This window comes from Drosophila santomea, chromosome 3L (genome assembly GCF_016746245.2).
Source record: "Drosophila santomea strain STO CAGO 1482 chromosome 3L, Prin_Dsan_1.1, whole genome shotgun sequence".
NCBI lineage: Eukaryota > Metazoa > Arthropoda > Insecta > Diptera > Drosophilidae > Drosophila > Drosophila santomea.
This window is the reverse complement of record NC_053018.2, coordinates 4,911,882-4,933,271: the sequence shown is the minus strand read 5'-3', so window position 1 is coordinate 4,933,271 and position 21,390 is coordinate 4,911,882. Positions and strand designations below refer to the sequence as shown.

General features: G+C 42.3%; 6 protein-coding genes across 9 annotated transcripts; 3 read left to right on the top strand and 3 right to left on the bottom strand.

The window, feature by feature from the left end:
• Positions 1 to 188: 188 nt before the first annotated feature.
• LOC120449506 (mucin-4) lies at positions 189 to 16,681 on the bottom strand. The gene is made up of 6 exons (XM_039632007.1): positions 16,446 to 16,681; positions 5,757 to 5,874; positions 3,877 to 4,192; positions 3,577 to 3,814; positions 3,356 to 3,518; positions 189 to 3,297 (listed from the first exon to the last, which is right to left on the bottom strand). Exons 2-6 carry the CDS (start codon positions 5,841 to 5,843, stop codon positions 589 to 591), a joined length of 3,513 nt encoding a protein of 1,170 aa, XP_039487941.1. The 5' UTR covers positions 5,844 to 5,874; positions 16,446 to 16,681; the 3' UTR covers positions 189 to 588.
• Positions 10,458 to 11,164, top strand: LOC120449508. 2 transcript variants are annotated; one of them, XM_039632009.2, is made up of 4 exons: positions 10,458 to 10,520; positions 10,570 to 10,725; positions 10,789 to 10,912; positions 11,010 to 11,164. In XM_039632009.2, exons 1-4 carry the CDS (start codon positions 10,458 to 10,460, stop codon positions 11,162 to 11,164), a joined length of 498 nt encoding a protein of 165 aa, XP_039487943.2. The 2 variants fall into 2 exon arrangements, with proteins under 2 accessions (XP_039487943.2, XP_039487942.2); XM_039632008.2 differs by having other exon boundaries at positions 10,789 to 10,956; positions 11,009 to 11,164.
• LOC120449509 lies at positions 13,065 to 13,771 on the top strand. Of its 2 annotated transcripts, none has more exons than XM_039632011.1 (4): positions 13,065 to 13,127; positions 13,177 to 13,332; positions 13,396 to 13,519; positions 13,617 to 13,771. In XM_039632011.1, exons 1-4 carry the CDS (start codon positions 13,065 to 13,067, stop codon positions 13,769 to 13,771), a joined length of 498 nt encoding a protein of 165 aa, XP_039487945.1. The 2 variants fall into 2 exon arrangements, with proteins under 2 accessions (XP_039487945.1, XP_039487944.1); XM_039632010.1 differs by having other exon boundaries at positions 13,396 to 13,563; positions 13,616 to 13,771.
• A 573-nt stretch (positions 16,682 to 17,254) lies between the features above and the next one.
• On the bottom strand, positions 17,255 to 17,762 carry LOC120448394 (V-type proton ATPase subunit e 2). 2 transcript variants are annotated; one of them, XM_039630381.1, is made up of 2 exons: positions 17,681 to 17,762; positions 17,255 to 17,629 (listed from the first exon to the last, which is right to left on the bottom strand). In XM_039630381.1, the coding sequence occupies exon 2, from the start codon at positions 17,613 to 17,615 to the stop codon at positions 17,358 to 17,360; it is 258 nt and encodes an 85-aa protein (XP_039486315.1). In that variant the 5' UTR covers positions 17,616 to 17,629; positions 17,681 to 17,762; the 3' UTR covers positions 17,255 to 17,357. The 2 variants fall into 2 exon arrangements, with proteins under 2 accessions (XP_039486315.1, XP_039486316.1); XM_039630382.2 differs by having other exon boundaries at positions 17,255 to 17,619; positions 17,681 to 17,719.
• Positions 17,763 to 17,988: 226 nt separating this feature from the next.
• Positions 17,989 to 18,824, top strand: LOC120449071 (zinc finger matrin-type protein 2). Its single transcript, XM_039631369.2, has 2 exons — positions 17,989 to 18,201; positions 18,266 to 18,824. Exons 1-2 carry the CDS (start codon positions 18,099 to 18,101, stop codon positions 18,745 to 18,747), a joined length of 585 nt encoding a protein of 194 aa, XP_039487303.1. The 5' UTR covers positions 17,989 to 18,098; the 3' UTR covers positions 18,748 to 18,824.
• Positions 18,825 to 18,833: 9 nt separating this feature from the next.
• LOC120449070 (phosphatidylserine lipase ABHD16A) lies at positions 18,834 to 21,201 on the bottom strand. The gene is made up of 6 exons (XM_039631368.2): positions 20,968 to 21,201; positions 20,574 to 20,887; positions 20,366 to 20,517; positions 19,501 to 20,104; positions 19,167 to 19,434; positions 18,834 to 19,110 (listed from the first exon to the last, which is right to left on the bottom strand). Exons 1-6 carry the CDS (start codon positions 21,091 to 21,093, stop codon positions 19,000 to 19,002), a joined length of 1,575 nt encoding a protein of 524 aa, XP_039487302.1. The 5' UTR covers positions 21,094 to 21,201; the 3' UTR covers positions 18,834 to 18,999.
• Positions 21,202 to 21,390: the final 189 nt, after the last annotated feature.

The following is a 21,390-nucleotide window of genomic DNA, read 5'->3' as shown; positions in this document are numbered from 1 at the left end:
GCGCACAGATAATACCACGAAACTGCGGCCTACAGAAAAATACTAGAAATTCGGCTTGTGGTGCGCGCGTGATTTGAAAATAGGTAGACGCATTTAAGCGCTTGCAAAATACTTGTTATATAATTAAAGCTGCAAAAACTCAGCAATTTATCTATTCCATATTTATCCGAAGAGAAACGCATAGCTTGTAATAAGTTATTCACATTTATTCAAAGATCGGGCTTAAACATTACATTACCTTCGTAGCTAACATTAACATAAGAATCGCAATGAAGTGAAAAAAATATTATTCGAATATCGTTGGATCGTATACTAAGGATTCGATGCTTATACAATGAATGTGATGTGGATTGCCTTAAATACTGAGGACTGGCAGTCGCAGATTCCGCCAATATAAGCAAAAGTGTCATTCCAAAATTGTTCCCATGCGCGTAAACAATTTTCGAACAAGATTTCGTCATATGCACGATCGACCTAACTAAAGTTATATTCCCTACTTATAACTAACAAATAGAGTGGTTTAAGCTACATCCGTGGATTCTGTCGTAGAACCCCTGTCTCCACTAATCTCATGCTGCGGCTTTGCGATCACTTCTTGACCGTCACATGGATGCCGCCCTTGACCACCGCCTCTGCTGGTGGTTGTCCGAATCTCCGGCTCTGGTTGAGGTTGCTCTTGCGCCGTATGCTAATCTTTCCGGGTGAAGGAGCAGCTAAAGGTGCAGCCAAGGCAGCCGGAGCACTGGCACTCCGCTGCGTCTCTTCATCCGCGGCTGGTGGTCTGTAGGTTCGGATTCCGGAGTTTGATCTCACCGGAAGAAGTGTCACCAGCTTATGGACACTGGGTTCCGTACTGCTGGCAGCGAACTGTGAGATCTTGAGCATCTCCTCATAGTTCAGTGGATCCACTACCTCCACTTCCGCCTCGCCAATCACGGGAATGGCCGCTCCCAGCACTTCCGAGGAACCATCATCTATAAAACTAGACATGGGCTTAATAAAGGGCTCTCTTTCGACGGGCAGAATAGATTCCGGGATCAGTATTGGTAACTCCGTGGTGGTGGAGCTGGGCATTGGTCTTCTTGTGACTTCTTCCTTTGGAGCTTGCTTTAGTTTGTTTTGCGAAAAGGGAGGAAACTTATTGGGCACACTGGGAGTAATGCCCAGCTTGGAGGCCAAGGTATCAAAGATTAGGGAGATATCTTGAATGTTACTAGCATTGTTGATCCTGGTCTTGATGTCGTTCAACGTCAAGTTCTCTGACTTGTCAATGTCCTCCGATACCCAAGCCTGCAGGGTCTGATTGAAGACCTTCCTCATATTCGAGTTGTGTCCAAATCCTTGGGTCGCTGAACTATTGACAAACTCCCATTTCGAGTGGGACGGAAATAGATTTGAGTCGTCCATCATTGTGGGTCGTTCACTGGTGGTTCGAATGCGATTCTTTTTCGTGGTTCTGGGCTCCTCCGTTGTGGTGCTGGTTGTTGTGGTTGGCATCGTTGTTGTGGTAGCCGTCGTCGTTGTGGACTCCTCCAAAGTTTCGTTGGAGAGAATCGATGAGGGAGTATTCCTCTGCAAGATGATCTCCTTGAGATTCATGAAGTTCGGCTTGGAGTGGCTCACACTGGGGGTCTTCAGAGTATCCAGGGTTTCTTCTTCCTCGGGCTCTATCCGGGATTCTATCGCATCCTCTGTTGGCTTTTTAGTCGCAGTCGCGTTATCCTCCTTCGGCAGATTAAGCAGCTCCATGAAGAACTCTCCAATGGTGTCGGCCAGCACAGAGTTATCCGTAGGTTTCACGGATGTTAGAGATGGAGATTTCGTTGGCTTGGGTAAGCTATTAGTTGGTACCTTTGTGGGTAATGTGGTAGCCTCCACTTTCTCCTGTTTCTTATCCACTTTAGTAGTTATCTCCGGCCTCTCTGGCTTCTGTTCCTTATTCACATTGACTTGCTTCTTATCCAGCACCGTCTGATTCGATTCCTTAACGGTCAAACTTCCTTCCAACTGGTCTTTCTTTGAAGGTTGTTCCTTCTTGTCCAACTTTTCCTGGGGCTTCTTTGCTATAACTCCTCCACCCAAATGTTCGAATCTCTCGTTGCTGGCGTCCAGATTGAAGGGCATCTTGTCAGCCGTTCCTATTGTAGCATCAATGGGCTTAAATGGTGGTATGATAACATCATCTATAAGGGGTACAGGCAAGGGATGTGGTTCCACCAGAGCGCCTCCCAAGCGTTCTATATTCTCGGTGCCCGGCATGAAGATCGGACTACCAAAGTTATGGTAGAAAAGCAAATCCTCATCATGTGGCTGCGGTCCGAGATTTGGTTTAGGCTCTTGCACTCGCAGTCCCGGATTGAGGAAACCCAAACTATAGGGATCCACGGTCACCGGAGCCACAGCAGCTGTCGGTGGAGTGGGATTGTCTCCAATGAAGGGCAGTTCAAATTCGTCGATTCTCCTCTGTGGTATGTGGTTCACTGTGGGTGTGGTTCCCCCGGGTAGAGTTTTGGTGGGAAAAGCAGGCGGTGGACCGGGCAGCAGCTCTGGAACCTCTCGATGCATTGGTCGCCACGGTTGAGTGTCCAAAATGGGGAAGGTGGTGAACAGATTGGCATCCAATTTGGGCAAAGATCCGCCTTGAATCGGTGGAGGTGTGCTCACGGAGGGGTAGGTAAAGGTGGTGGTGGTGCTGGTGGTGGTGGCTCTAGTGGTGCTTGGAGGTGGTGGTGGTGTTGTAGTCGTTGAGGTAGTGGTAGTTGTAGTGGGCTCCGTGGTTGTGGTAGTAGTTGTTGGCTTGGGAGTGGTCGTTGTTGTGGTTTTCCGCGTGGTGGAAGTTGTAGTTCTCTTCGTCGTGGTAGTAGTTGCCTTGGTGGCCTTCGTGGTTGCCCTGGTGGAGCTAGTAGGACCTCCGGTGGGGACCTGTTGTGGCAGTACCGTCGTTAGCTTCTCAATGCTCGGCTTCTTGGGCTTCACCCTCAAGGAGAAGGGTGTAACCGCAATGGCCTTGGGTGGCAAGGTGCTGCTAGCGGCCTGGTAGGCGCGAGTGGGCGGGGTCTTCTTCCTGGCTATGTCCGCATCCGTCTTGGTGATCTCGAACGAACCCTCGAACGAGCCTTGAATAACTGGTGCATTCTCCACATCGATATCGGGCTCCTCGTCAGCGGAATGACTGCGCAGCAGGGGATTCTTCGGCTTGGGCGTGGTAATTGGATTCGGTTTTGGAGCTGTTGCCGGTGTGCTGCCCTTTTTCATGAGACGCTTTTCCAGTTGTGTTTGACTAGTGGGCACCGTTTGCTGTTGGATAGGGTATTGGTTTAAAATGATAACAACTTTAAGGAGTAGCGTGACTTACGGCTTCCTTTAATATCGCTGCAGATCGCACCACCTGCTCATCCATTATGCGCTTGATCTCCACGGACTCCGTGTCCAAACGCAGTGAACGATATAAGGATTTGGCAGCAGAAGTTTCCAGGAACAGTGACTCCTTAATGTATTCCTCAACACTCAAGATGTTTCTAATAAAAAGAAGTACATGAAATCGATGGATATAATTTGAGAATTTAGTTGTCTTACTGCGGCAGTTTACGGACATCGAGGAACACGCGGAACGAGACCTTGATTAGTGGACCCTCTCCAAAGCCCCAGACATCGGTGCGCAGTGGCTGCAATCCATTGTCCATCATGGAACGCTCCACAAATCTCTTATAGAAATCGATCTTCTGTTTGTAGGTGGTAGTGTGGTTGTACTTTAAGCCAGTGGAGAAAAGATCCCCTTTGGCGATGCGGAAGGAACCCTCAAAGCCCATGACAGCTGTAAAAAGTACGGAATATTAAGTATTTACACATATATGTTTAACTGTCATATAAACTTACGATCCTCCAGATTGGTTTTTATAGAGCTGAAGTAGAATGCCAGTCCTGCGATGGAGATGACGGCCAGCAGGACGATAAATGCAGCCGTTGTAAGGATAATGCTGAATGATCGATTCTTGGGATACTGCGTGTGCGTCTTGGCCGAGAAGGTGGATGGTGCGATGTTCCTGCCATCCCGCCAGATGCCCCACGTATTGTAGCCATACTGACTGTTCAGACTGTGCTCATTGGTGTACGAGGGCTGCTTGTTCATGTGGTAGTAAGCACCCAGCTGCGACCTCCGGCCAACTGTGTTCTGGTATGTATAATCCGCGCTCTGCGAGAGAAGATGTCAGTTGTTCTTAACCAGGTTGCCGAAGTATGCCAGACCCCGGAATCGAATCTCGATGGCCACAAATTAGATAATTAGCCGCCAAAAGTCGCACAACTTTCTCGCCGACGACCCTTCGGCCACTTTCTATCTTGACTCCCCATCTAGATGACGGAAGTTGGCCTCTAACGGCCCCACATTGGACTCAATTGGTGCTATCGCCAAGAACGGCAAAAACCAAACTTCCCCTCAAACTTTCCCAGCGTTATGTCAGAATCGCTATCGCCGGTGAGCACTTGTCATGATTTGTTAATGCATCTCATTAACACGGCTGGAAAAACGCATTTAATTAGCCTGGCTTGGCACAAAGTCATTGCACCTGGTCAGACTCTCAGAATCCGGCTAACTTCCGTGTGAATTATAATGATTTCACTAGCTGTTCTAGTCATACAAGTTCATTTTTGATAATATGCAAATTGGAAAATGCATATTCTCAATGATTTTCTTTTAACATGGTCTTTTCATTCTATAAGCTAGTGCATTTGTTTTAAGAGCTTTTATTGGCAGTGCCATAAACAAGTTTGTTGCTTAAGTCTTTCGATTTGGCATTGACATTGATACTGAAATGACAGACTGGCATGGCATTGATATAGACTTAAACTGTTAATTGCAGATAATATAGCTCGCATTAAGCTAACTGTAAAAATATTATTTTTTTTTTTTTTAATTTTAAAAATAACAAATAATTAAGCTAGCGAGTTTTTTGTTTAAGCCATTTGATTATGACTATTTCCGTTAATATTTCGCTGAAATAAAAGTGCCTTGCATATACACGGTACACAGAACATTTCTTAATTTTCCCAGAATTCCAAGCCAGATATTAGCTTCTAATTAACAACAATCAATGACTTATGTATAGCCCAGGGGCTATAGTCTCGACCTCGGCTGTAAGTGCAATTGCTCGGGGAGATACATGCCCGAGGGGCCTGTGGGAAAGTTTGATTGTTTCTTGATTACCATTTAACATTCGTTAGCTGCAGGGCATTTCCCTTAGTTCCTCTCTTTCGGCCGGGAAGCAGCTCCCTTGCCTTCCGTTCGGCCCCCTGCTAAACCAAACTGAGTTGGCCAAATTGCCGTCTCCACGGCTCTTTTCTTCTGCGTTCTCTTCGGCGGCTCTTCGCTGCCTCTTCTTTCTTCGCTGCCAGAGAAAGTCATTCACCTTTTAGAACGTTCTGCTGTCGAGTTTGGCTCGCTAGTTACTCGTACCTATGTATCTTTTTTTTTAGACTCTGGAGTTTGCTGGTGAATGAGGAATGCAAACAGCTCGTTTCCGAGACCCAGGTCCCAAACAAACAAGCAGATGAATACATAAATATGCAAGCTGCGTTCTGTATAAAAAAAAACACAAATAAGATACGGGCGTCGCAAGTTGATGTAACAACTCTATTGACAAAAGGGATTTGGGGCTCCGATTCTATTCTTGGACCTACTGAATGCTAAGAATGCTAATCAACATCATACCGTTAAACCTTTTGTACCCGCCAGTGATAAACGATTGGGGATTACTCACCATTTGCCGACATGTCTGCGCCCTGTATATATCACTCACGCCGGATAAACTCTGGAAGTACTTCTTTGTCCCATAGACGGTGTCCATTTTTCCACCGTTACAATGCCAGTCGCAGGTTCTGAAAAATGGATGGAAAATTTGGGGAAACCATTGTTAGCAGTTTTCTTCACTTTCGTTCTTCGGTCTTTGCTTTCTTTTGGGTCCACTCGGAGTGGGCCTGAGTGATCCGTGCTGGGGATCAGGCTATAAAAAAGAGTCATTAATGGGCCAGCATGCCGGAGAACCGGCTAATCCTGTTTCCCAGTCCATTAGCCAAGCGAAAATTCTCACTTTTCGCCAGGGAAAAGAGGAAAAGAACAGCGCACAATGGCAATGAGATATGCATGCCGTTAACCGGTTTGATTTGCATTTGCATTTTCCAAACTACTCAAAAGTATTCAAAGGAGTAGTTTTACACAAGCAAAAAATGGCTGTAGTCTCATAGAAATTCCTAAACATATTGCTATTGAGATGAAATTTATGAGCCATTAAATTTTGACACTCCCAATAATAAAACATTTCTCAGAACAAAGAAAGTTAGTTACAAAACACAGCGGTCCTTAAGAGCGCCTTGCTTTTCTTAACAAATGAAGACATTTCTCAAGCCAATAAAAAATTCAAGCCATGTTCCATGTTCCACCTTCTCAATGAAAGAAGGTATCAGATAAGTTTCATAATTAATTGAACTGAACGGCTGAGCAAAGTGAAGAGCTCTCCAGTGACCACCACCAGTCGTAAAAAGCGAAAGCTCTGTGGGGCATAAACAAAAAATTTAATTAGAGAATTGCCCGACACTCGGATACGCTCAATGGCTGAGCCCTACAAATTTGGAATTTTCACTTCATGGGAAGCCCATGCTGGCTGCCCCAGCATAAAGAGCATAAAGAACCAACTCCGAACGGCTTAAGTACACAGCAGATGGGCTGGCGATGGAGTGGGCTGGAAACCAGTTCTCCACATCCAACACCGCATCCAAGATGCGATGGGGTTATGGCTTGTTCCGCCGTCATATACATATGTAAGATCTCGGTAGTTATGAAGCCACAATGTATGGTTTAGTTGTACATGTGCAATCAAAAGCAAAGTTCAGCCGCAGAGAAACGTGTGTAAAAATAGTTTTTTTCGGTGCGGCAAGCCGCGGGCTTCAGATGGTTTTTTTTCTGTGGCTGGATGATCTTGGGGTTTGAGCTTTTTTTTTTAACTGGCAAAAGTAAAAGTTCTGTTATTTTTCGGAATGCCTTGATGATGGGCACTGGCCAACGAGGAGAAACTAACACAGGTCTGCAAAAGCCGCTTAGTTGGATCATCGAAAATCGAACACAAACCTAATTGGGGATTATGCAAAATGGCCTAAGAATAGCTCTAAAAAGGGTCTGCAAATGCCGCAGACTACTATGATGTAGTTTTATGAGCCCTTTAAATCTTACTCGAAACCGATAACTGCCATTGAACAATTGGTTTTATGGTCTGCCTGAGTAGCTCTAAAAGACCATTAATCTTGGTGTTTATTCCTTTCGTGGTAACCCCCATTAACTGTAAACGCAGGTCTGGAATCTCTGTCATCGCCGTCACTTCGCATTGAAATGGAACGGAAACCCATTTGCCTAATAAAAAGAGCGCCAAAAACGCGCTCAAGCTGGCAGAAAATGAGGCAAATTGAAGAACCATTGCAATTAGAGTGGAGTGGAGTGGAGTGGAGTCGAGTGGAGGTACACATGTTCCAGTGTGTCTATATGGCTGGGCTCCAGGGGGAATCCAGTCACCCTCCACCCGAAACAGTTAGAACGCTTGCGGAGCCATCGCCATCGCCATCGCCATTGCCATCGTCGTCGGCGTCATCCTCATCGCCGTGGCCAAAGCCATAGCCACCAGCTTTTGACCTAGATGCGCATGCGCGGAGCCACGGGGATTGGAAGGTGCGGGGAGGCGTGGTGGTGGGGTGAAGCCCGGAGACGGCCCAAACCAAAACTGGTAACTTGTGCTCGTCTCCCAGTACGTACTCACAGTGGCGGGCAAAATAATAGGCGTATTTAGAAAATATTTTAAAGCTTACTTCAGTTTCAGTCCCATGTTTAAAGCATGCAGTAAATATAAACAGATCAGAAAATATAATATAATTAAAAAGTTCATAAAATATTCCATCACAAACAAGAACATTTCCATATCCATATCATACTTCATTAAAGAAATAATTTTAATATTTATAGAATATCTCTCCTCTGATTTAACACATATAATAAATATAATATTTCACCTATTGCTAATATGTACATATATGTAGTTATACTATCTTGACCTCAGTTGTATCCACGTTGCTGTGCTTTGGAGAAAGAAAGAATAAATTGGCTTGCGCCTGAGCGGCGTAAAAAGTAAACGAAAATACAGAAATAAAACAAAAATATTGCTGCACACTCACTTGCACGGAGAATTTTTGTTCGTTTTTTATTTCGATTTAGGCATTAGGTATTAAGACGTTGACGGCCACGCATAAGTTGATTAAATTTCTCGCATTAGCCGATTTTCACTGTCGGAGAAATTGCTGGACGAAAAAGCGTCAAAGAATGATTGATGAGAATTTGATCTGAAAACTCAGACAGTTGTCGGTCTGCAGGTAGCTATGTATATAGGCTTTATATATATATCTACTTAGCTGCAAAATGTCTAACGGAAGTCGGCCATTAACCCGTTGGCACGTTTAACCCATTGCGACCGATATCTGGCCAAATGCGACGCGATTTTCGGCCAGATTAAGATTCCCAGGCACTTTCAATCATAAAAGCATCGCCGACAAACTGTCGAAGAAAGTGAAATGTGACAGGTGCTTTTCGGGAGGGGGCGAGTTATTTTGATTACTTTGTTTTTTTTTTTTTTAATTTTTTCTACAGGTGAGGCATCGATGTCAATGGATGCTTATCGGAAAACGACGGTGAAATGGAAAGTTCATTTCGAGCGCATCGAAAACTAGAGGAGCTGCTCATTGAATCATCCAAACAATGCAGCCGTTTTGATTATTTATCAAGCCTGAGACTTTTGTTCGATTTGGAAAGTGATCGCCAATTTGGCAGCATCATTATGAAGGTTCCAAAACCGCTAGCCATATGTCATAATTGATGGCTTCATTTCAGTTGGGCAGTGTGCAAATTTATGCAATCTTCTTTGGCTGCTTTCCTTTCTTAAACGAAAAAAGCGTGCAACTATTCTAGTGTAAACAGAGCGGATGGTACAGTAGAAATTCATTGTGAAAGGCAATGAAGAAGAAAGAAAAAATTGTACGCAGATTTCATAAGTAACGATAGCAAACATCAACCGAAATTGATAACAATAATATATATTAAGATACTGCTTACTTGCTCAAGAAGGCCCAAAAAAAAGTTAGCTAACTGAACCCACTGTATTTCAGCCGATATCCACTGTACAGCAGCGAACAAAGTAACGTTGCCGCTAATTGTGTGATAAATTAATTAAAATGTTTATGGCCATTAGGGAATGAATATGTATGCGTTGAAGGCAATCTGTGCAGCGTTTGCAGTTTCGTAATCGCTCTAACGGCGCCAGCTACCAGGCTCTTACTGGAGCATGACCACTACTTCATGGAGATGGGGCTAGGAACCACCACATACATACTGTGTTGTGAGTGGGTACTCCTTGGGTGCTCGGAAACACTCGGCTTGGTTACAATGTATGTACAATGGCACTCACCATGCCCAACCATTGCGGAACTAAGAGTGCACTTCATTTCTGCGACAAACCGAGGGGAAAAGTTGACAAGAACGCACAGAACGAAAAGAACACAAATATATTATAACATGAAAAGAGTGGAGTTGCGAAGAGTGCTGGTGTGGGCAATAGTCATTAAAAGAATTCACCGCTACGCTTTAACCGCCGACCAAACTAATTAAAACCAAACAAATCCGTCAGGTTTTAATCTCACATGTGAGCTCCCACTGCGGGAGTTATTCGGAAACTTGATTACTCACTAAATGCAGAACTTTGCCCACTCGAGGGCCGACTGTACAGGGCGCCCCATCGAAGGGGAAAAGTGTCAAGTCAGGTGGCCAGCACCGTTAGGCTGAGGTAACAGTATTAACAACAGTGCCAAATGCCGGAAGGGTGACTTGTTGGCCAAGTTGGGAGCTCTGCCAACAATTTAGCGGGTGAATTCGTTCTATGTTACTTAGGGAACTTATATCAAAATCTTGGGAAATCCGCCTCTGCTTGCAAACTCATTTCATTTCCGATCCCAATTAGCAGGAAGTGATTCTGGCACTAATCCAAAATAGAAAACTTTTTTTAAAAGTATATTACTATTTAATGCCTTTGAAATACAGATGCTTTTGTGCTAGTTTTTTAATATTATAGTCTGTTTATACATGTTTACATGTTCCTATAATATGTAAAAGCCTAGTTTAGGTAATTTATAAACAATTTGATTGACAGTAGCTTTCCCGATAAGACCAAATTGTTTTTAAATTTTCTAATTGATTTTGGGCTGAGCTAATTTGGTATGGTTTTAATGGATACATCAATATTTTATAAGCTTCTTATAGTTTTTTTCCCCATTTAGTTTGGCTGCTTTATGCCGACATAGTCGTGGATGTAACAACCACCATTAAATATAGTGTTGTTTATTAGCTAGTTTAATTAATAAACCAAACGAATATAATGACGATCAAGCTGAGTTTCTTCTTCGTCTTTTTGATTTTTTGTACATATTATTTCACAGAGGTAAGATATTGTTGATACTGATTAACCATATCTAAAAAGCTACTTTTAGGTTTATTCCCTCGTGGAATTTACAAATGCACAGTGCGAGTCTCTGGATAAGGATTTTGCATTATTTGACTATTGTTTTCTGAAATCTGCGAACCGAACTTACAAATATGTTTCCCTTAAAGTTAGGCTCCTAAAGGTTCCCATAACCAAAATCAAAGTATGTGGAGTGAAATTTATATATTGATATTTAATCGATTATAATAAGTATTCTTAAATGCAGGTGAAAATAGCTTTATATAAGCGCGCGAATGGGTTTTTGCCTTTTCTCTACAATATAACTTTTGACGCGTGCAAATTTCTAAAATCGCCGAATACCAATCAGATTGCTCTTTTTTTCTATAATCTTTTCAAAGATTATTCCAATATAAACCACACTTGTCCCTTTATCGTAGGTATAACAAAAGTTTCTAAAGTAAATATTCATATTATATTCATTTCAGAATGATCTAGTGCTGGATAAGATGCCATATCATAATGTAAATAATCTGCTAACGAATATACTGCCCTTTCCAGAGGGAAAATATATGCTTGAAATGCACTGGATAGCCTACGACATTGATCGAGCTGTAACTAAATTCTATTGGTCACTTACTTGATAAGAAAAGCTATCAAAAATGTTGACAAAATCAGTGTAAATTAAAGCGTATTTAAATCTCTTTGGGTATTGGTGGTGGATAAAATGTAAAACAATCTTGTTTATCTGTTATATTGCTAAGCAACAAGAAAGAACGCTATAGTCGCTATAGTTATGGCAAAAACGCCTATTGAATTTATCAGATTTTTTACAAACAATTTTTTTTTCGGTTTTTTTATAAAAAATAATCCATTTATTTTCGATAGCAGTGAAAATAGTTGTCCAAAAGATGAATGTCATACCTTGTTGAATTCGTAACAAAATTCCCTATCGATCCATGTACATACATTAATATGCTAATTTTTTGCATTTTTTCGCAAATTTTGATGAATTGAAAATGCGAAAATTAGTCAAATTTTTTTTTTTTTTAAATCAAAAAAGTAGGGATAGACATAGTTAGTTATGTTTATAAGCAGCACAAAACAGTCTTTATTTTAGCTGAGCGGCCATTTTTTCCAAGTTATGGCAAAAACCCCTATTGAAAATATCGGATTTTTTTTACAAAAATTTGTTTTTTTGATTTTTTAATAAAAAATAATCCCTTTTTTTCGATAGCAGTAAAAATAGTTGTCCAAACGGGGAATGCCATCTATTGGCAGTGCAAAGTAGAGTGTCCAAGACATTTTTGGCAAATCGCTTGAAATTGGCAAGACTAATAATAAATAAAGTTGAAAAATTTTTGGAAATTGTGGGCGTGACAGTTGTGTGTGGTTTGTGAGCATTTAAGTGGGCGTGGCAACAATCTAAAACAAACTGGCACTGCGTAAATGTTACTAAAATCTGCATCCTTAATCCCAACCTTAGGTTTTGCTTTATAGCTTAGGGGTATACAAATTTGTTCTTACCAAAAAAATAAATATATTATAAGAAAGGCTTAAATTCACTGATACAAAGCATTGATTGCCAACCAATTATAGTAAAAAATTAAATGGATATTTGGTTTATCCGTTCATGTGGAAAGCTTGTTCTGAATAACTTCATTTGGCTTGTGGCTGAGAGACCGTGACTAAATGCAAATGTCAACATTTGGAGTCGGCATCGACGCACTTTGTGGACACGAGGCCGAGCCTCAATCAGTGCTACGATCAGCATGCGAGGCACGCACTTCCAGTGGGCAACCACTGCTCCTCCTCTCCAGAGCAACCCATACATTCCATGCGATCCATACCCACAAGAACTCGCAGCAGACCATTATACTTTCAGTTCGCCTGTGTGGATGGGCTTTCCATCTATCTCAGACACGCAAAATAATACTGTTGAAATATCGGCTTTTATTAAGCACATACATATGTATGTACATTGGGATCGGGGCTTTAGGCATACAGTCTGTTTTTATTTTTGAAATATGTTTATATTCCCATCTAAAATATATTTGCTGCATAATTAAAATAATTTACGTAATTTATAGAAATTTTAAATGACAGAATTTTTCTCGATATGATAAATTCTAATTCGAATATTATAACCCTTGTAATTGATGGCATTTAACTGGAACGGTTTTAGTGAACACATAAACATTTTATAACCACCAGCAAACTCGGTTTTTTCCCAGTCAGTTTTCTCCTTAGTACTTGAACGTGGATGTAACAACCGTATTTAAAAATATAACTATTTCGGTATAAAGTTTATGGGTTAACACTGTGAAGAATAAAAGTAAATAGTTTGAGTTCAAAGTTCATCATATTTTATGTAAAAAAAAGAAACTGGGAGGTAAGCTAAAAATAGTTTTATTAAGAATAGATTAGACGGCTTTTATGATGGGTATAACTGCATTATCCAAATTATAATGGCCATTATCTGTTTAAAAATAAAGCGTTGTTCAAGTCTATTGTGCAGTTTAATAAATACACGAACAGGATACAATGGCAATTAAACTGAGTTTGTTTTCCGTCTATCTGGTGTTTTTTACATATTATTTCACAGAGGTAAGAAATTGTTGATACTGATTAACCATATCTAAAAAGCTACTTTTAGGTTTATTCCCTCGTGGAATTTACAAATGCACAGTGCGAGTCTCTGGATAAGGATTTTTCTTTATTTGAATATTGTTTTCTGAAATCTGTGAACCGATCTTACAAATATGTTTCCCTTAAAGTTAAGCTCCTAAAGGTTCCCATAACCAAAGTCAAAGTATGTGGAATGAAATTTATATATTGATATTTAATCGATTATAATAAGTATTCTTAAATGCAGGTGAAAGTAGCTCTATATAAGCGCGCGAATGGCTATTTGCCTTTTCTCTACAATATAACTATTGACGCGTGCAGATTCCTAAAAGCGCCGAATACCAATCAGATTGCTCTTTATTTCTATAATCTTTTCAAAGATTATTCCAATATAAACCACACTTGTCCCTTTATCGTAGGTATAACAAAAGTTTCTAAAGTAAATATTCATATTATATTCATTTCAGAATGATCTAGTGCTGGATAAGATGTCATATCATAGTATAAATACTAAGGTAACCAAAATACTGCCCTTTCCGGAGGGCCAATATATGATTGAAATGCACTGGATAGCCTACGACATTGATCGAGCTGTAACTAAATTCTATTGGTCACTTACTTGATAAGAAAAATCTATCAATAACAAGACACCATATGAATACAATTGTAATGCAAATAATGTATCTTAATTTAATGTAAAAGAGTTTAATTTTGAATGTATTTTAATCTAAATATATATTTATATATATATTTTTTACAGTGCAGTGGAGTGCTCTGTTCGCTTTACCGCAACGAACTCTTGCATTTGAGGTCGCTTTCCTCTTGGCAGGCGAAACAAAAGATCGGCCCATTAGAGGCGATTTTACATCATTTGAATGCAATTTAGCCGCAGCTTAGCTTAGCGTTATGTTCTATTTCTGTTCCGGCCCGGCACGAACTGCTGGCCAGGCCAAGACAGCTGGAGAGGCAGGCAGAGATCAATCTGATGGCCAGTCTTCAGATTCTTCTGTCATTTGGCATTTGGCGTCGAGCAGAAGAATCGTGCGGCACGGATGATAAGTCGTCGGTCTGCCAATTTGGGCCAGTCGCGATATACTCGTATCTTCATGATGAGCCCCCCGTTTCTTGGCCAATTTGTGATTCTCCACGCGGAATCATTCGCCGTCTCAGAAGAGAGAAGAATCTGAGGAAAGATAACGTATTTTTGTGGAGGCGGGGTATTAACCTGGGAACTCAAGAGCTCAGATCTCAGATCTCCGAGATTCGGTCTCTGACTTGACCGGCTCTTAACGAGCGAAAGTGTTTCATTAACTCGTAAATGAATAATTTGAGTGTCGAGACAACGAAAACGAAATCAAAATAAACCGAAACCGAAACAGAAACTTAAACAACAAGAAAAACCAAAGCACTCACACCCGAGAAATGCTCGTAAAAATGTACATAATTTTTCAATCTCAATCTGGTTTTGCGCATTTCTATTTCGTCTGTCGTTTGATCCACTTCCGACTGACGAAAAAACTACAAATTTTCATTGCCTCAGTGAAACTAATTTGAGGTGAAAATTGTCAAAATGGAAAAAGAAGCACAAAAATGTGGTAAAAATAATGGGTGAAACACTGGAAATGCCATGGTGACAGCTAGACAGAATGAGCGAAAGATATGGGTGTGTTTATGCGTCTAGGATTCGGATTCGTACTCGGATTCGTCTGCTGGCTGGGATTTGGATTTGGATTTGGATTTGGAAGTGGATTTGGCAACCTGTCGAGACAGCCTTGTCCCAGTCCGCATCCACATCAGAGTGTCTCGTGCTGAGTCAGTGGCTTTGGTCTTTTGCCACTTTCTCCGGCTGCAGTTATCAATGAGTCAGTTTGGATCGTTGGGGATTTTGCGTAAATGGTCGGTTATTACTGGGTCAAAAAAGTGGAAAAAAAAATGAGTACCGAGAGCCACAGCCTCTTCCTGTCTTTTTGTCGCTTTTTTTAATGACCGAGAACCGTAAACGGCTGAGATCTTAACTGCGACTAAAAATCAATTTCCGCAACCACATGGATAGTTGGATAGGCGCATGCAAAACGCTCATATCTGTAATGGGCACAGCAGCGGTCGTGATAGTAGCGCCCGGGGCTGAGCTCATAAAAGTATAATTATTCAACAATATTTAAATACAGTTGTAAAATGAAAAAGGGGGGCAACTAAACAACTAGATCGCTTATAAGCACTCCCTCTATGTTATCAATAAATAAATACATGAATATAATTATAAAAATATATTTTTAATATATTTTCTTGGCTATAAATTTTTAAGATATTTCTTTTTCTAGAATCTACTGATCATACGATGGGATGACATTTCCCTTTCATATTTAAATAAGTTTTAAAGGTGAAATTGTTGTTGTTTTTCAAATTTATGAAGCTGAGAACTAAGAAGTTATGGCTTGTCTAAGCCAACGAAGATTCCCCATACTTCCCCCATATAATATTCCCATCGATGCAACCGCTTCTGTTCGATCTCCTATAACAATCCGCCGACATAATGGGCGACCCACTCAACTTATAGCGGTTAGTGGGATCGGATGATAATGGAGTTGGCGCCCGCAGTCGTGGCTCCAAAGCGGAGTGCAACGGGTCCGGCTACGGAATGGCCGGGGGAAATGGGAAATGGCCAAGAGCGAATAGAACCGAGCACGGAGTGAATAGTGAACAGTGAGCAGTGAGCAGTGAACTGTCGATTGGCCCAGTTCATGAACGTGGTAATTGCGCGGTTAGCGACATATAAAGCGACACCAAGAAGAATCGCGACGCGAGGAGGCAACAAAGCGATCTCCGGGCCTTTTGTTTTTCGAGCTCTTTGGAGGTGATCACCTGTCCACCTTTTTAGACATTCTCAACGCTTTTATTGGTGCCAGTGGCAGTGCCAGTCGGATTCGGAATGGCTGTTGGCTGCCTTGAAAGAGTGCTCTTTGCTTCATGCCGCCCTTTTTTCGGGTGCTTGGCGGTTTCTTAATTTCTAATTTCTTTTATTACAGACTGGTTCTTTTTTTTATAATTTTTTATTGCCATTTTTTGGTTTTAACAACCATAATTTTGTTGCTTTGCCAGCTCGTTTGTGTGCGATTATTGCGCTCGGGCAGACTTTTTGTGGTAATGTAACCAGTTTTGGACCTTTCCACACCCGGTGCTTTATGGCATGTCTAACTAGTTTATGGCCCAAGTCGCGGCTTAGGGAGAGTCCGAAAGATTCCGGAAAGCTCCTGCACCTTTCTGGCAAATTAAGTTGTAAACTCCTAGGTAACTCACCTGCCAGGTTTTGCTTCACTCAATTATCGTCCAACGTTGATGAGGACAGGTTCCATTTGAGAATAGTTCGGCGGTGTTTTAGAATTACTTTCTGCGATCGATTTGTACTTGAATTCAATCACAAATGTTGCACAGTTTGGATTATTTTGTATGGGACTATTTCTAATTCTATATTCGGCGATTCACGGTGTTTTCTTTCACGGACACTGCGCAACCACAGAAACGGAAAAGTCAACTGATCGCGCCCGTAACTGAAGGTAAACTGAAGACGATGGTTACAGATCTTGGTGGCATTGGCCACCAGAAAGCGATGAGAAGAGAAATGAAGAGAATTCCTACGCTCTTTCTCTGCGCTCTTCTCTGCGCTTATCAGCGGAGTATCGTTATTCTTCTGTTATTCAAATGGGCATGGAAGGCATTTCTATTGTGGATCAGCTACTGCAGAAGTTATAATGAAAATTAAAATATACATATGTGCAAGCAGAAAGGAAAAGTTGGTTTAAAAGTTATCTTTTTGTTTGGAATGTCAAAATACTTTCTTGTTTTTGAAATTTATTCGATTTGCCTTTCTGCCTAACTGTTAACAAGCAATGCATTCATTCACTAATCTTATTTTTATTTAAATGATTAAAAAATTAAATAAACCCAGTTTTTTGTAATTCTCATTATAAATTGTTTATTAAGTAAAAGTTAATTAGGTTAAAAGGTTAAATCAATAATTATTTTCTGCAGATGTACTAGTTAATTATTTTATTTATTTCCATTTTATTTACAACGCAATCTAAACAACAAATGTAAACACTTTGAAGCTAACAGAACCAGTGATACTTGCACTTTTTATTTACAACGTAATACAAACAACTAAAGTGGCGATTATTGCGGCATAATTTAGTTAGCAGTCACTGTAGTTTCCTAACCAGCCACAATTGGGTTGTTCCAGGACCTTCCGATCATGGCCACCACATCGCGCTTCAGCTTGGGCCCAATCAAGGGATTCATTTGGGCCATGTAGCAACATAGCCAGAAGAGCCAGCAGCAGGCGGCGGTCAGCATCAGGATGCAGCGGATCAGGTTTTGATGCGGTCCTTTTGGGGTCATTATGGGCATGGCGATGCCCACTCCGCCCCACAAGGCGGTGAAGAACAGCACGGGAAAGAAAGCGGCACCCATTTTTCTGCTTCAAACTTTTAATTTTATTAATTATCCTGATTTTACGGTAGTTATTCCAAACCTACCGTTTTTTTCTAACTGCTGTATACGAAAAATCAATAGTTATCGCGCATAAGTTACGATATCTTCATTTTCGTGTGATTATCGATATGTATACAATTAGTAATACAATCAGTTTTGTTTCGTTTTTTTTTTTTTTTTTTAAACATACAGATTTAGGGTTGGGCATAAATTATGCTATTAAATAAGCTTTAATTAAAAACTAAAAATGATATTATTTTAAATATAAAACTAACAACGGCTATAACTTCACATTGGAGACTACCGATAACATTTTAATCAAAGAAACAACCAGGTTGTCATCCCCGGCCAAAAACATAGCACGGACGCAAACCACCGCATCACTAACAAAAATATTTACAAATTTTCATTGGCACACTTTTACACAATAGATTTTAGAGCAATTGCAATCCCAGCGCCAACATGACGATGCGACCTGATGACCACCGAAGGAAATGGGACAAGAACGAGTACGAGAAGCTGGCGGCGGAGCGGCTGCTCAACCAGGTGGCACCAAAGGAAGAAGGTCAGTGCATGAAATCCATGGTAGAGACTCGCATATATATCCAAGGCATTCCGATCCCCCACAGAACCAGTGCAGCGGGAGAACCTCAAACGACGCGACTACAAGGTGGACCTGGACAGCAAGCTGGGCAAGAGCGTTGTCATCAACAAGAACACACCTACCTCGCAATCTGGTGGCTATTACTGCAACGTTTGTGACTGCGTGGTCAAGGACTCCATCAACTTCCTGGACCACATCAATGGCAAGAAGCACCAGCGCAATCTGGGCATGTCCATGAAGGTGGAGCGCAGCACCGTCGACCAGGTGAAGGAGCGCTTCCAGCAGAACAAGAAGAAGATGGAGGAGAAGCAGAAGGACTACGAGCTCGAGCGCCGACTGCGGGAGGCCAAGGAGGAGGAGGATCGTTACAAGGAACACCGCAAGGAGAAGCGGAAAGAGCGGAAGCGCAAGGCCGACGACACGGACTTCGAGTCTGGCGGCATGCCCGACGACATGGCCGCCATCATGGGCTTCTCTGGATTTGGTGGATCAAAGAAGAACTCGTAGGAACTAAGTGTTGAACTGCCCCTCCCCTCCCCTCCAATTTTAGATGTACCAAGAAATAGAAACTAAACACAAAACGACGCGCCTAGTTTAGCTTGTGACATTTATTTTGTATATAATTTCACACCAGTTCAGACACCAGCTACCCGGCTGTTCCCAGTTAGAATAATTTAATAAGCAGTCAGAATGCAAAAATTACTAAAAACCATTTCACTAAATCTAAGCATACGGCCGTTGGTCACCTGCGGAATGAGCTTAGGTGAACACAAATCCCTGCTCAGTGGGTATGTCCCACGGCATTGTAAAGAACTCCCCGGGCAGTTGGGTGCAGTGCGTCGAGTTGTAGTCACGTAAATGCTTGCGCAGCTGAAATGTGCACAGAATTAGATATATTGACACTTTAAACTTCCTAATAAACCCACCAAGAACACAGCCATGAGGTTGCGCACCTCCTCCGAATAATCTGCTCCAATGTTCATGGGGAAGGACTTGCCCTCGTCGGAGGCGTAAGTGATCAGGCGCGACATGCACAGCTTCTCGTCGGCTGCGGGGATACTGTATGGTTCCAGAGGCTTGGACAGCAGCCCCTTGGCCTTATTCAACTGGGAAGCCCCAAAAATGTTTGGATACCGGTGCTTGAGCACTGACAAGACCAAAAAATTGCCGCGATTTGTGTCAATGTGGTTGTCCCTGTGGAAATTAAATGGGTTTCGTTTTAAGAAATACCACTGCTTAAGGGCCAAACTCATCACTCACTCTGCAATAATCTCATCCTCAGTGCGGCGAATAAAGGATATGGGCCCATTGAACTCGTTGGCCAGTTCGGCATTGTTCAAATTACAATAGTTACGAATCGCCACCTTCACAATGCCCGCTAGTGCAGCGGGCATGCGAGGAACGGCCAAGTAGAGCACATCGTCGAAGGTGGCGTCCAGCACCACTCCCTTGACTTCCGGATACACAGAGGCAGCGTACAGTGTACTAAAGCCACCAATGCTCCAGCCATACAGAATGATATCCTCAACGGCGAACCCGAGATTATTGATGGCAAACTGCACCACGGCATCGATGGCGTTCTTGTCCTGGTGCGGATATGGAGTGCCTGTACTGCCGGCGAATCCTGGATGATTCCAGCCCAGAACGGAATACTTTAAGGCCACTGGGGTGCCCATGATGCCTACTTCATAGAAGCCGGCGTTGCCTTCGGAGCAAATGACCAGAGTCTTGCCATTTCCCACGTTGTCGTTGCGGTTGTCAATAAACAACGTATCGATTTCGTTTGAGTCAATAGTCTTAACCTTGTAGCGGATGCCGTTGTCATCCTCGATGAGCTTGGCGCGTCCGGAGATCAGCATGGGTCCTGCAAAGTGAGATTATCAGTACATGAAGGACTCCATCTGGCTGAGTTTCAAGCTTGTTATCTGAATAAGTTTTTACAGCCCTTACACCAACAGTATATAATTAGGAATGACCATAGTATGACTTATAATTCTGTAGCTATGTATAACCCGTTGGAGAAATTGCGCACAACTTTGTGCTTTATGGGCTTTAGCGAATGAGGCTTGACCGATTGCAGCTTAACAAGATTTCAGTCAGCTAGATGTACACGTGTCTTTCTTACTCATGAATTTCTGGACCAGCTTGACCGAACCCGGATAGATCATGGAAAGCCCAAAAGTTTTAATGGCCAGGTAGGCAATGGCCTCGCAGGGCAGTGTCGCCAGCTGGATGGGCTCCCGCCTCCTGGCCGTGACCACCGGCTTTTTGGTGTCCCTGAAAACGAAAGGTGTTGTTATTCTAGCACACTCCAAAAGGTGAAGCCCACTCACCCGGTTAGAGCCTTCACATCAAAGTCCACCGGCCAGGCGTTGAACTCGATGTCGAAGCGACGCAGCTCGCTGTTGGCATCTCCCGGTGCCTTGGTGGCCTTTGCCCGGACAAGGGCCTTGATCATGTTGGAGTAGGAGCGCGATTGTTTGCGCCCCAGGCCGCGCATCACCAGCGATATGATGACGATGAGGCCCACGCTGGTGGTAATCTTGGCCAGCGTCGGCATAGAGTCGGTCACCAGGTAACCGCGTCGGTAGAGGAATGTGACGAGCAGCGGGGAAGTGTAGTAGCCCACGGACCACATAACCGATAGCTGCAAGGGGGAATGTCGACATTCTACATTACCACATGCTCCAGTTTGGTTTTTCCCCCATGGAATTGCAGTGCACTTACCGTCGATAGAATCTGCTCCCCAAACTTTTCCACGGCACCTGCCTCGTACATTTTGCGCTGGGGCTCCGGCACGCCGCGGTACTCCATATAGAGATTGGGGCCAAAGACGTAGTTGAGGAAACTCATATTGAATCGGATCGGAGTCGGTATGTCTGGATATATTCAATTTTTCTATTTTATTTTATTGTAATTGATGTGAAAGCTGTTCCAGGGTGTCGCAATCACAAACAGATGTTTCACATCGATTACCAGGGCTACCATATCAGAAACCTAACGGTATTGTCATCTTCAAAACGGTGGTCGAACCTACAAAAGACCACAAAATATACAATGCAATGTTTATTAATTTAGGTATTGTTATGTATGTATATATTATTTATATTTTGGTGTTAAATTTAATTCGGAATTGGAAACTAAAAGCTC